Genomic DNA, 14,159 nt, shown 5'->3' on the forward strand with positions numbered 1-14,159 from the left:
TATTATTCTATTCAGCACTGTTGTTAGGCATGAGCTGAGATATCTGCAGCCCTTTCTAGACAGCTGGAGAATTTTGAGGATCAAAGCTAGCTGAAGTTTTATGTGCAGCAACAGTGCTCCTTACACTGGTCTGATTAACCCATCACTGCTTCTCATTTTCCTCCACTCATCTTTTGCACTTCATGGGGCAAAAATTCAGGACTGTGTGGAGCTGTGTCCTCTTTCTCCCCACCTTATTATCCTATAGGTCCATCTGGTTGCTCAATGCAAATACTCCTGTCTGACATCGTGGGGCTAAGCAGAGGAGCCAGTAGACATTTTTATCTGCCCCACAAAATATCTCCCAATATTTTCCTGCCAGGAGAGAGAACACAGCACAATGTGGCACAAGAAGAACAGGCACTGCTGCACGAACCATCAGGAAGCTCTATTTGCTCCTCTGTAAGTTGCCAGACTGCCTTGAAAAGCACGACTATGCAGGATCCTTAGGGCTGGGGTTGGTTCGTTTGGGCTGATTTTCCGTTTTAGTATTTCTTTGAGGGTGTGGAATCCCTTTAATGAACCATTGGGTGGGAAAAAAGGCAAATTATTGAAAGCTAGTTGACTCTGGGTTAAGTTAAGCCTTAAAATAGCTCGTCAGAATGTGTGTGTATTCCTGCCCCTATCCCTGAATACTTGGAAGCCTGGCTGTTCTTGCTGCAGTGCACTAGCAGAACCCCAGACTCTGTCCTTAAAGCCTCCTCGCCATGGGCCGCTGTAGAGCCGGAGTTTGTGCCTGGGGAGCTGCAGCCTCCGTCCTGCAGCCCGGCCGAGCCCCGGCACTGCGGCCGCACCAGCGTCCGATGTGGGACGGGAAGGAGCCGGGATCCCGGGCATTCCGCGGGCTGTGGGACGGGAAGGAGCCGGGGATCCCGGGCATTCCGCGGGCTGTGGGACGGGAAGGAGCCGGGATCCCGGGCATTCCGCGGGCTGTGGGACGGGAAGGAGCCGGGGATCCCGGGCATTCCGCGGGCTGTCGGATGGGAAGGGGCCGGGGATGGAGCCGGGATCCCGGGCATTCCGCAGGCTGTGGGATGGGAGGGGGCCGGGATCCCGGGCATTCCGCAGGCTGTGGGATGGAAAGGGGCCGGGGAAGGGGCCGGCGATCCCGGGCATTCCGCAGGCAGGGAAGTACAGAAGCTCCTGCCCAGGTCCCAGTATACTTTTTATTGCTACGGCAACGACAGGAAACATCACCTGGGCTCAGCAATCTCCAAATCAAAGCCTTTTTCGGCTGAAGGAAAAAAAAAAAAAAAAAAAAAAAAAAAAAAAAAAAAAAAAAAAAAAAGAGACGGCCGATTGAAAGGCTGGGGGTTTCGCAAGTGCGGTGCTTTTCTGTTCCGCGCTGACACCTGGCCGTGTCCCCGGCAGCCCGAGGCGGCCGCTCCGATGCCATCGAGCGCACGGCGCTGCCCCATTGAGCCCTTAAGCGCCGCTGATGGCCCGGGTGCGGCGCGGCCGCCCTTGCCCGGGGCCTTTGGCCCTCGGGGCTGCGCGGCCTGAGCGGCGCTCGGCTCTCCCGCCTGGCCGCGCCCAGCCGGGCCGGGCCGGGCCCGCCGCAGGGCCGCTGCCCCCTCACGCAGCGCGGTCACGGCCGCGGGGCGGCCCGGCCGAGCCCGCGCCGCCGTCCATGGCGACCCGCCCGCCGTGGCTGTGGCTGTGCCTGGCCGGGCTGCTGAGCCTGCGGGCGGCCCGAGCCCTGCCCCTGCGGCCCGACCCGCGGGACGCCGTGCTGGCCGCGGCCTTGCAGCGCCTGCGGGAGGTCTTCGACATCGAGGAGCTGCCGCCCGACGTGCTGCCCCGCAAGAAGCCGCCCCAGTTCATGGTGGATCTCTTCAACAAGGTGGCCGACGCCAACGGCATCACCCGCGCCCCGGGGCTGCTGCAGGGAGATGTGGTGCGCAGCTTCGAGGACCGAGGTGGGCCCGGGCGGCGGGGCCGAGCCCCGGTGAATCCCCGAGGCGGGAGGGGGCAGGCCCGAGGGGTCTGGCTGTGTTCCTAAAGAAGGGTCTTTTCCAGTTCACGTAGACCACCACCACTTCTACTTCGACATCAGCGCCATGGAGAAGAGCGAGCAGATGCTGAAAGCCGAGTTCAGGGTCTTCAAGCTTAGGAGGGCAGCACATCGGTCCAGAAGGTCCGACACGCAACACTTCTGCAAAGTAAGTGGGGAAATAGTTAAACGCTTAATTCTGCTATCTTTGTTAATAATACTGAAAATAAGGAGTGCAACTAAGTGTCACACAAACCCGCTTTGTTGTTATTTTTGTTTTGTCATCCTCACGTTTTCTTTGCCACCACCATGCAGAAGTAATCTAAAGTTTTGACTTTGCCTTTATGCTGGCCTGTGTGCTATGGCAGTGAGCCTTCCCTAAAGATACCAATGTCAGACCTGACTCAAATGTACTTTTCTGGGATTTGAGATATTTCGAAATTCGAATTGAAATTTATCTGCTGGAGCTGCTCCGAAAAGTAGTAATAACAGCCAGGGATTCATGGGAAAACAAGGCGGTAAGGAAACTAGAGTGTGTCTATTCCTCTAGCAAAGGGCAGAATTGGACTTTTTGCAGACCTGAAGAAAAATATGAGGAGGAACAGAAGACTTTGACGGTGTCAGGTGTTCAAAACAGGATAGGGATGGTTAGGATAATCTTCTATAGTACCTATATCTGGTATTCTGCCTCTGAACACATCTAGAAGCAGATGTATATAGTGATAACTTTTTCTGCTAAACTGTCCCAAATCTACTTTTTACCTCTTTTAGAATGACGGTACAGTTTCATAGCTGTGATGTAGCAGAAACCCGCTTAATCTTCATCCTCCTAGTTTGCTGTAAGAACAATCAAATTAATTTCTTCTTGGTTTTGTTGTATATTGCTGTTATTTAGGTGGAAGTGTATGAGCTCTTAGAGGGTGAAAATAAGCCACAGAAAAAGCATCTCATTGCATCAAGATTATTGTCCCTCTACACGGAAGGCTGGGAAGTCTTCAACGTCACACAGACAGTAAGCAGAGAAGTCTGACTTAATTTTTTTTCTTAAACTCTTGAAATGACACCTTATAACTCCAGCATTGCCATTAGGCTGGGTTTTGAACAGGACAGAAGCAGAGGGAGAAGCTTTCTCTCTACCCTTAAAAATACACCCAGTGCTACCTGGAATAAAGAAGTGTTTATGAGCTGCTAGGAGCACAAGCCTGGTGAGAACTGAGTAACCCAAACCTAGCCGATTAAGGGACGTCAGGCCAAGTACTGATTAAAACCTTGTGTTAGTCTTTAGGCTGCCAAAGCAACTGGCATTGGTTGCCTTCTAACAGTAGGTTTTATTTTCTCCTTTTTATTCTGGCAGCATCTCTGTAGAGCAGTATTGCTTCAACATTGTGTTTCCGGAGTTTGTCATGGTTGGGTTGCCTGTCATTCAGCTTCCTCCATAGACTTCTGTATCTGTGAGCTTCAGGATCTGCTTTGTAGCTATCCATAAATTTTAACAGTAGGTGAATCCCTTTCCATAGCAAAAGAACCCACACGTGGATTAAAGCTGTACTCTGGGACGGTGCTTTTCATTGTCTAAGCTTTATGATCAGGCTGAACAGCATGCTTGGATGATTGGTTGAGTTCCATCTTAAATCATGATATTCCTGCTAGAGAATGACCTGGCCTAATCGATCAGTGTGCAATTATAACAATTAGATAAGTAAGTTTGCTTGATTGTGAATTTCTTCAAATGCCATGTTTGTTTAGATTTACATAAGTCTTAACGGTATGAAAAATCTGGAGAGTTCACATTGCTGTGTTCAGATTGCTATGAAAAATAAATTCCTGCTGGAAGTCAGAGAGAGCTTATTTTAATATTAAAAAGTGTTGAGTGTACACTCAACTTCACTGGTTCACTGGTAAATTCTCTGAAAATAATTATCTGTATGCAAATGTAGCTTTTGGGAATGCTTATGCTATTTTGTATTTGAAGTGTTGAATTACTTGTTTAAATATTCAAGTCAATGGAGTCTCAGCTATACAGTTATCTCACTTCTATCATAATATATGTCCTTATGCTCTCCTAGCTTGTTGCCTATTCTCTTTTCCTAATATAAACTTATTATAAACATTGCTTAATTATAATGCTGTAATTAGAATATTGAAACAATATTTTTTCTTTTCCCTATCTTCACCAGGTTTCCAAGTGGGTTGGAAACAGCAGCTCCAACCATGGCTTTTGGATAACTGCGACACATATTTCCAGCAATGGAATGAAACATGACGTGGTTACATTTGCCAAGAGCCAGAGCACTTTGCAGGAGAGCAGAAATGCTCTCCTTGTTCTCTTCACCAACAGTAACAAACGGAGGTCTCACAGCTTTGTACCCTCTGCTACAAGTAAGTGCACTTTTAGAATATGGATTGCCTGTTCATCTTCTGTCACCTCCTGCTACCTCATGTACACCTAACCTCAGTTATTTATTTCGTTTAGTGCAGTATTGAACAGATTTGAAGTTTTGCTTTGTCAGTGATCGAAATTTGATTTGATAGTCCTTTCTAGTAGGTCACCAGCACCCTAAATTGCCCCTCCCCTCACAAAAACTGTGTGTGCCAGAAATATTCATTAGTCCTAATGAGAATCGGGTTTATTTTGTTTGTAAAGGGATGGGAGTTCTATTTTTTAAGTACTGCTTATATTATTTTTGTGGTGGTGAAATTTGCGTGAAAATTGTATGTTAGGTTTATACTGAAAAAAAAAACTCAGTGACCTGGAATGCTTTGTCAAAATTCTGGTAAAGTATCTGTAAGTAGAGTCATCAAGTGTGATTTTAAGAGTGAAAGAGGTTGTTAAACAAGCAATTTGAAATTCTGTGTCCTTGGTTTTTAAGCACCTTTTTAACTTCAATGACTAATTAGCATTGTGACTAAAGGCTGCTTTCATCAAAGACAACGCCCTAGTGCCTTAAAATACAAAACAGTGTCTTACCTCTCCCATTGGCCTTAGTGTCAAATCAGCTAAGGCTGGATTTTAGGGCCTGATAAATGCAAAGAGCTTGAAGGAGGGGCAAAAATCATGCTGTTCTGGCTTTCCAGGCTTTCCTGGTAAACGGTTGTATTTGCATATTAGAAGCTAGGTAGGACAATATTAAGAGGTAGGTGGTGAAATTATTTAGAAATAAAATATACAAATTAAAAATTAGGCTGGTCTGTTTATTTTTGTTTTCCAAATAAAAATTAATAGTGAAATCCTAGATCTAGTTTAATGAGCATCAAGCTCTGCACTGTGTCAGGATTGAGAAATTTCTTAACTAAGAAACTCTCCAGACCTGCCCGTTGTTAGTGGTCCGTGACCACACAGGTTGTTCTACATATCAGTGAGTTCCAGCTTGTGTACATGCATCTGCATGGATCCCAGGGCTTCTCAGAACATACTTTAAGAAAGCATCCTATTGTCAGTACAATTAATTCCTTAGTGTTCTGTAAACCTGGTGGTGTTTTTTTTTTTAGGATCACAAATTTGAAAAATGTATTTTTTTACAATGTTACTTTGCACATGACCAGGTTTCTGCACATTCTGCTTTGCAAGTGTATGGGTATAGTTACTGGGAGAATACTGGAGAGAAAAAGGCTGTGATCTCCACCCTCTGTTAGCACTGCCCAGAATAATGTGTGTTGTAGGAGTGGTTGTATGAAGGCAGTTAATACCATTCTGACTAGATTCAGCCCTGAAGAGGAACTGTGGAGTTCAGAATATTTAGTAGATCACTATGGGTTTTTTCCTCTTTCTGCTGAATTGGGGCTTATCCAAGACACAAGATTTGACAGATTAAGAAGTATTGCTGAAGTGGCAATTGAATACACACCCCTGCTGGTACATTCACAGGTTAGGTGCAGTTTTAAAATCTGCTCTGAAGGCTTCGATGTAGATTTACTTAATAGACTTTCACACAGAATACTCTACTTTGTAGATGAGCTTTGTTTGTGAAATACTAACATACAGCTTCCTTTCAGAATCAGAAGCAAACCACCCTGCCGAATCTTCACGTGTTCCTGATGACACTGCTGTCATGGAAAGCAGCAGTGCCAGCCTGAGCAGGAGAGCCCGGGCTGCTGCAGCCCCTGCTGCCAGGAGCCCCTTGGCAGCGTGTCACAGGAGGGAGCTCTATGTGGACTTCCATGCCATTGGCTGGTCAGGATGGATTATTCACCCAAGTGGATACAATGCATTTTACTGCAGAGGATCCTGCATCTTCCCTTTGGGGGAAAGTCTAAATGCAACAAACCATGCCACAGTTCAGTCCATTGTTTATACGCTGAAATTGTCTCAGGATGTCAGCATGCCCTGCTGTGTGCCAGATGAATTGAAGTCCCTCAATCTTCTCTACTTTGATGACAAACAGAATGTCGTCCTTAAAAATTATAAAGACATGGTGGCAACAAGGTGTGGTTGTCATTAGCAAGACTTCTTTTTTCTCTGCATTTGTGTGCACCTGGATTCAGTTTCCCATTTACCAATGAAGATACTAAAGGAGATGGCATTTCAGTTTACAGGGCAGGAGAGACAGAAACTGGTCTGTGCTTCAAATCCTTCTCCTCTCACCATGGCTGTGGAAAGATGGCTGGCTTGTGAAGAGCTGAGGACTTCAAGACCTCCATGGAGAACTCTTTGAGTGCCTGTTCACCAAGGAAAATATTAAAATCAGGAACTTACTATGTGAAGGAGTTGAAGCACATTAAGTTGACTGTTCAAATTAAGGTCTTGTTCTGTGTACCAAGGCTCAGAATTTCTAGTGATTTAACAGGCCAGGCATGGCATCCTGCCTCCATCCAGGATGGGATGCAGGTGTCAGTAGCACAGCCCTAATCAGTTTTGGATGCACAGTCCAGTGGGGATGTGCAGTCCTACTTTGAGCTTTCAGGGTAAGTATTTGCCCAGAGGCAAATACTTACCCTGAAAGTATTTTAGAGGTTTCTACCACTTGTAGATCATGCATTACCAGGAAATGGACTTCTTCCCCTGAGCTTTATGCAGCTCTACCAAATGCAGAGAACTCCTCATAAGTCCCCATGGGACTTGCTAGCCAGTCTGAAGGAGCCCATGGGTCAGTATTTGTCTGGGAATCATACTTGGCTTCTAACTCAGGGCTGCAACTCTGTAAGGTGAGGCAGTGCCTGTCCCTGTAATGGCTGTCAGGGTGTGTGGCACCAGAGACTGCCTCTGTATATTTGCTGTACTGTGGGATCCTAAGCTTGGGTCAGAATCCTCGTGGTGTAGCAAGAGGAAAGAAAACCATGAAGCTTTGGAGGTCCGTGAGAATGTGCTAGATACTGGCCTGGTCTGGTGTCTGAGGCGAGGTTTGTTAGAATGCACAATGTACCTGCTGATTCCCTCCCTTCTGTGAGGAATAGAGGGCACAGGCTTGGATGGGGCCCCTTGAGATCTTTCAGTCTTGCTGCATTTTCCTCCTGCAGGTAACCAGCTCATTGCCGTTCCTCAGGCAATTCATTGAGGTGTATCTTAAGCCTGGTTGGTTTCTTGTTTCCATGAACTCTTGAAGGAGGCTGACCTCTCACAGAATGTGGCATCTCCCATGGCTAGAATCTTCATGGAGAATTTTTTTACTCCAATGAGACTTAAAAAAAAAAGTAATTTTTTCTTTCTGTAAATACTGATGTGTATAATAAATTTATTTAATTTAAAACCTAAACACTTGGTATATTAAATTAATCTGTAATATAAAATGCAAATTTTTAAATAAATGTAATGTAACATTGCTATGGTTTGTATGTTGTATTTGAATCTTTCCTAGAGTCATGAATCAAATAATTTTCCAGAAGAGAGGACATTCCCAATGGCTTCAGTGGGTACTGTATCAAGTCCTCTGTGCCAAGGAGTATGACAGATAAGGAGGACAGACATGTTTCCCTTCAGGGAGGATCCATTAGTTATTCCTCAAGTGAAAATGTTTTGGTCCTGGTATGTGGTTGCCCTGGTACAGTGGAATGCAAATCTGGGTGGTAGCAGGGTGGTTCTAACTGCTGCATCAGCCACACCCAGCCATGGGATTCAGTGCCATTGCCAAAGGCACCTTGGGAAGCATAGAGGGCCATAAGGGATCTCCCTTTAACTGTTCTATTTCCCAGGCTGCTCCTATGCACTTTCCCCTTTTCGCAGCAGAAGTACCTGCAGTGTTTTCACTCTGTAGGAACCACACCTTGGGAGTGGCAAGATGCATCTACAGTGAGGGTATGGACCAGGTTGTTTCTGAATGGTGACTTCAGCTGATGTTTTATTTTTGCTTTTTGTGGTAGAAGCCCTAAGAACTGAAGCCAGAAGTTTTTACTGGCAGCATTTGGAGTGGATTGGCAGAGGCAGGATCTGTGTCCAACATTGCATCTTCTGTGTCCAACATTGCATCTTCTGTCCATGCATGACAAATGCTTCCAGCACCATTAGCTGTATATCAGCTTCATCCTTCACTGCTCAACCCAGAGAACTGCCCATTGTTTTTCTAGGATGTTGTAATGTGTTTCTTCTTGTTTCAGATGCCAGGAAAAAAAAATTCTACTGAAAAGCAAGTATGATTAATAAATAAATGATGGGCACACTGAATATTAGCTAACATAGTGCTGCCCTGCAATAGGTGAAATATGCACAGGCAAGCTAGGAGCACTAGGTAGTTTTGCACACATTAAATTATTTTTTTTCTGCACCACTCAACTTGGTCTTATTATGCCCCATTAAACCCTGATAATTAAAACAAAATATATTGGAATTGTTTATCCTGGACTTTGTAAGGAAATGAGGTTCATAATAATGCCAAGGGAAAAAATTTACACTACACCACAACTTATAATTAGAATAACAATTAAGCACAAGTAGGCTCTTTCTTTTTGTTGCCTTTGTTTTGTTTTGCTTTAAAATAAAGGTGAATTTTCTTCTCATTCATGAACTGAAACATGTACAAATTCCAAAATAAGAAGAAAATCCTACTCATGGTAGAGCTGAAGGGTTACACTCAGCCCCATTACAAAGCATTTGGTCCAGATTTGGAACTAAAGTGATCCAGGCTGGTGAGGTATGTGCAGTCACACTCTGCTCCTTAAGGTGGGGAGAGCACTAAGCCAACATGGCAGTGGGGTCTCAGTGTGTTGTGGGAGAGAGCCAACTGTGAAGAGCACAAATTCACAGGAGTGGTTTCCTGATTGTAGAAATATTTGTTTTAAGGGATTTCTGTGCTACTCCTTTCATAAGGTGTGGATGATGGGCAGGTGCTCCTTGGCACTGAAGCAGGGAAAAGGATCTGCTGGGGGTGTCCTGGAACAGGTAAGGCAGAAAGGATGAGCTCGGGGAAATTGACCTGAGGTGGTTTCCTTTTTTCTGGGGGATGAGGTGAGCTGGGGAGGAAGAGAAAACGTCTATGTGCCTGCCCTGAGGAAGCTGGAGCACAGCGCTCTCTTCTATCCACTCTGCAGGCTTGAAAATGCTGTTTGGTATGAGGCAATCTTCTAGGAATGCTCGGGTGCTTCTTCCAGACTGCCAAGGGTAATTACTATGGTTCCTGTTCTTCGTATAGGAAATGGGGCAATTATTTGAAAGAGCCATGGAGGATAGTACTTATTCATAGTCCTGGAGATTGTCTCCGGGAAAGAGGAGTGACTGGGTGTCTATAGTAAATTCCAGGGCTTTCCTACAGGTACCAAACCCTCCAAACTATCCCCAGTCCCTTTCAGATTGCACATGCAAGTGCGTGTACACATGTGGGTTCATTCTTATGTACCCCCAGGTGCACGTGTTCAGAGGCAGCTTCACTCCTGGTTCAGCCCCAAGGATGGTGAAACTTTCCCAGAACTAAGATGGAGTGCTTGGGCTAATGTGAGAGCATTGCCACATCCAGAAGGTGCATTTCAATGGCTTTGTGCAAAAGTATGTCACACCTAGGCCACTTCTCTGCTGGCCTGGAGTGCAGCCCACCTCCAAGGAGAGTAATTAGTAGGTGTGAATTTGTCTTACCTTTGGTGAATGAGACAACAGTGCATTAAAGCAGCTAGTAAAATGTTTTATTTCTTCCTGTTGGGTTTACTGCTAGAAGCCATTCACAGAATAAGGGAGACTGCTAACTTCTGTTGTCACAGTATGTGTGCAGCTTTAGATTCTTGCATATACTAACTGCCCTTATTCAGACCTAGATCGTGGCCTGCCTTATCGAGGAAAACAGAAGCTGTAGATTTTCCCTGAGAAAATGACCTGATACTGAGAAATGACTAAACTTTAACTGAAACCACGATTTGGTGATGCTGTAAATTCAGGCCTTGTGACACAAAGCAGCATAAACCCCAGTATGCTGGTTCGGATCTGCTCACAGAAACCTTGCTTGATTAACCATCAGGTTACATGTGTCAGGCAGCACAAAACTGATGTGTGTGTTTAAAAATCTGTGTACACTTTCTGCTGTGATCCACATTGTAATCAACTCTTCATCTGCATCATATTTTCTCCTAATTGTGCTGAGCCAGTGTTTGTGGCCATGCAACTGTGTCCTCAAAAGCCATAGACTGAAAGACCTTCCCTTGGAAGTCTTCATTCACAGTTCTTGGTTAGAATACTTATTTTATCCAGGAAGAAGCACCTTTGTATGATATCTTCACTAAAAACCCAGATAATCCCCCTGAAAACCAGTGTTGTTTGCCTCATCCTGGCACAGACCCTGCCTGTGCTAAGCACAGGTTTGATAAAGGCACAGGTCCAGGCAGAGTGCTGGATACTGAGGAAGGCTCCTGGCAGACTAATCTTGTGTGCCACTAGAAGTGCCACAAGGTTCCTTCTTGTTTTGCATTGAGAGGGAAGGCAAGAGTGAAGGATGGGCTGTTCACAGGGTCCTGGCCAGCTCTGAAGTGAAACACGCAGCACTAAGAGAACTATATGGAGGGCAGTGATGAAGGTCTGTGTGCACATACATGAAGATTTTTGCAACCTGATTGATGGATTGAATGAGTCTAACACTTGCCAGGATATAAACAAGACAAGAAATCATGGGATCAGGCCTGGCATACTGAATAACTTCTCAGTGGTATGTAATTTAAGCTAATATCCCTTTCAGTCTCATGCACTTCCTTTGCCATGTCATGAAATTTCCATCCAATTCAATTGATTGCTTAGCCCTTGTCTAGGTTCTGCTCAGAGATCTTCCTCTCTGACGTTGCATGTTCCTTTATCTAACGGTCATGTAATTTCTGTTAACAACAGCTCTCAAATGAAAAGAAAATATATACCAGTATATGCATACCAGTATATGCATACCAGTATATGAAGTCTCCATTAAAGGCAGAAGGAAGAGAGAGAAGGAAAGCTTACTATAAATGGGACCAGGAATGTAGAAGTTCAATTACCAGAATTCATTTTCTTTGCACATGTTAAACCTGTTGTAGCTACTGTAACTAGCACATGCAGTTGGGTCTAATTGCTGCTTTCCAGCTTGACCTAATTGATGCTCTGATTTGCAGTCACCTTACCTCTATGAGTCCATGTTTCATTACATTTTACCCTTGCTCCTGAAATCCTAAAATTCCCATGGGGAAAAATAGACTATAGCAATCTAGAGCTTTTGTGTATGAACTGACAATCCTTCCTCCCCTGTAAATTTCTTTATCTACCCATGTACAGTGGAAATACAGTCGGTTGACAAAGAGGTTTATTAGTTACCCCCAAATACTCCTTATTTAGGCTGGCATAACTACTTATAACTCAATGGGAGTTTTACTTAAACTCTGAATGAAAACTGCAGTGATATAAAAGCTTAGAGATAATTTCACAACTTAATTGGGGTGTTTATATTACAGGACTGTGCTATTCTCAGTCCCTGCCTGTAATTGCAAAGAAGGAGTTCTCTGATGAGGAATGTGCCAGTATTTTCCATGGAAAATTATTTAAAGAAAAGCTTTTGAAATATGAAAACCTCATGGTTTTAGCTTTAAATAAGCAATTCAGTCATCATTAAAAAAAAACCTCCAATGTCTCCTGCAGCTTTGATTTCAAACACGTCACATTCTTCATTAAAGCAATCATTGTTAAAACAGAGGGACATAAAGCAACATAGGATTTATTCCTTCATTAAACTGATGATCCGTATATGAAGCCAATTAACATTATGAGTCTGGTGAACATCAAGTGTAAAGAGGTTACAGAAAATTAAAAGCAGTCACCTTGGTCTTTAGATAAAGAAAGAACACTTTTACATTATAAATTATAAGAGTGTCCAAGCGGGACAAATCGGCAAATTTGGTTAATTGGAAAATACATTTTACTGCACATGAATTAGGGTAAAATAACCTTTTAGCTGCCAGCCTTTTTCTGTGGTCAGGTATTGAGAATCACGGGAAAGGAAGCATTTGGACATGGAGGGGCAAGAGGGCCATTTATTCAGACTGAATTGTTCCTTGGGTTTTTCAAATGATCCCCTCAAAGCTCAGTGTTTCCAAGGAAAACATCCATTCAGTGATTTTGCTCAGCAGTTCAGCCCTAGGTTTTGTCTTCATGGGTGAAATATAAGAGGTGTGTTTGTGTGTGCAGCACAGGAACAGTTCTGCTATAAGACACACACAATCAGCAAAGTGTCTATCCTGAATTATACTTATTTGGAATTTTTCTTGCAGACTTAGTAACTAATATTGATGTCACAATAGTCACAGTAACAAAAACATTAATAATAATAGTAATGAAAATTAATTTTATGAAGGAGACTTTACCTTTACATTAAAAGGTATTTTTTTCCTGAAGTATTTTAGCCGTGTACGTTATTTCATTCTTGTTTTTAGTGCTTTGGTTGCTAGATCAGAGGACCCACCAGAGAAATGCTAGTCATGATCCCAAACAACCTACTGCATATTTTTTCCCCTGTAGTCGCGGATTGTCAGGAAAGCGTCGGCAGCAGGGGGACCGGAGGGGGGCCGGAGCAGCCCTGCCCGCAGCCGCTCCCCGGGGAGCGCCGGCCGGGCCGGGCCGGGGCCGGAGCTGCGGGCGCTCTCCGTGGTGCTGAAGCGCCGCCGCCCCGGGCTCCGTCCGCCCGAGAGCAGCGCCCAGGACTCCCCACGCTAACTTTTAATTATGTCAGCCCCGCGTTTCGAGCATTAAAATTAAACAGACGCCGAGCTGGCGAGGAGTGGAGGATTATATATTGCTTAGTTATCTCCTTGTTTTGCAGCTGCTGGTCCTTGGGAGAAAGTTGAGTCTCGACCGGCTCAGGGTTCTTTTGCTTCTATTTAAAAAGCAGCGACTTGGAGCACTTCCCCGTGCTCCATTCCGCCTTCTCCCCCTCCTGTAATACGCTGAACTTGCAGGCTTCAAACTGCTGGGGAAAGTGAGTCCCGGAGCCAAAACAGCAATGCAGCCCCCTGACTAGAGCAAGGCCTGAGAGCACCATAATGAAGTTATTATTATTTTATTAGGGGTTCTTATGATAAAACACTATCTCACTCATCTCTTCCCGATGTCAGAGAAAAAGGAAAAGGCACATCTGCCTCTGTGCAAAGGGATCCTACAGGACTGGCCCTGTGTGGATTTTCCCCCCCTCTCAGGAGGGGGACACTGTCAGGAGAGATGCAGGCAGCACCTCTAGGTTATGGTCTTCTTTTTAAGGTTACTTGAACTAAAGCTTGTGCTGCTATTTTATTGAGTACAGTCAGATTCAGAGCACTGGTCTTTGATCTTGCATGGTGCTGTAAAAACCATCTCAATTCATAGTATACTTTACTGCTCAGAGACTTGCCTGGATGGTGAGCAAATGTCTGTTGTCAAACAAAGATATTCCTAAAAGTGTGTGTGTAGACATCTAAACGTATATAAAACACCTGAAGACAGCCTTCTACATCTGTTAGTACTATGCTAAAATTATAAGTGAATGGATAAGATAGGACCAGATCAAATCAATTCATATCTCAAAATTAATTTTTGCCTTACTTTGCTAAATTAATGCTTCACAGGATGGAGGCATAGCTCCAACTTGAATATACGTTAGGGGAATTTCCACATCTATGCCTAATGTAAAAGACAGAGCAGGTGATATTTCTAAGGCTTATTAGTGTTTATTTAATGAGATCGTATGTACAGAATCAACTTTCCAAAGACATCATCTCTTCAATATCACTA

General features: G+C 44.4%; 1 protein-coding gene across 1 annotated transcript; it reads left to right on the plus strand.

Moving 5' to 3' along the window:
- The first annotated feature begins 1,669 nt into the window (after positions 1-1,669).
- LOC134421663 (bone morphogenetic protein 2-like) lies at positions 1,670-7,718 on the plus strand. The gene is made up of 5 exons (XM_063162848.1): positions 1,670-1,958; positions 2,059-2,201; positions 2,928-3,044; positions 4,210-4,411; positions 6,026-7,718. Exons 1-5 carry the CDS (start codon positions 1,670-1,672, stop codon positions 6,469-6,471), a joined length of 1,197 nt encoding a protein of 398 aa, XP_063018918.1. The 3' UTR covers positions 6,472-7,718.
- Positions 7,719-14,159: the final 6,441 nt, after the last annotated feature.

The sequence above is a fragment of the Melospiza melodia genome, chromosome 9 (genome assembly GCF_035770615.1).
Source record: "Melospiza melodia melodia isolate bMelMel2 chromosome 9, bMelMel2.pri, whole genome shotgun sequence".
NCBI lineage: Eukaryota > Metazoa > Chordata > Aves > Passeriformes > Passerellidae > Melospiza > Melospiza melodia.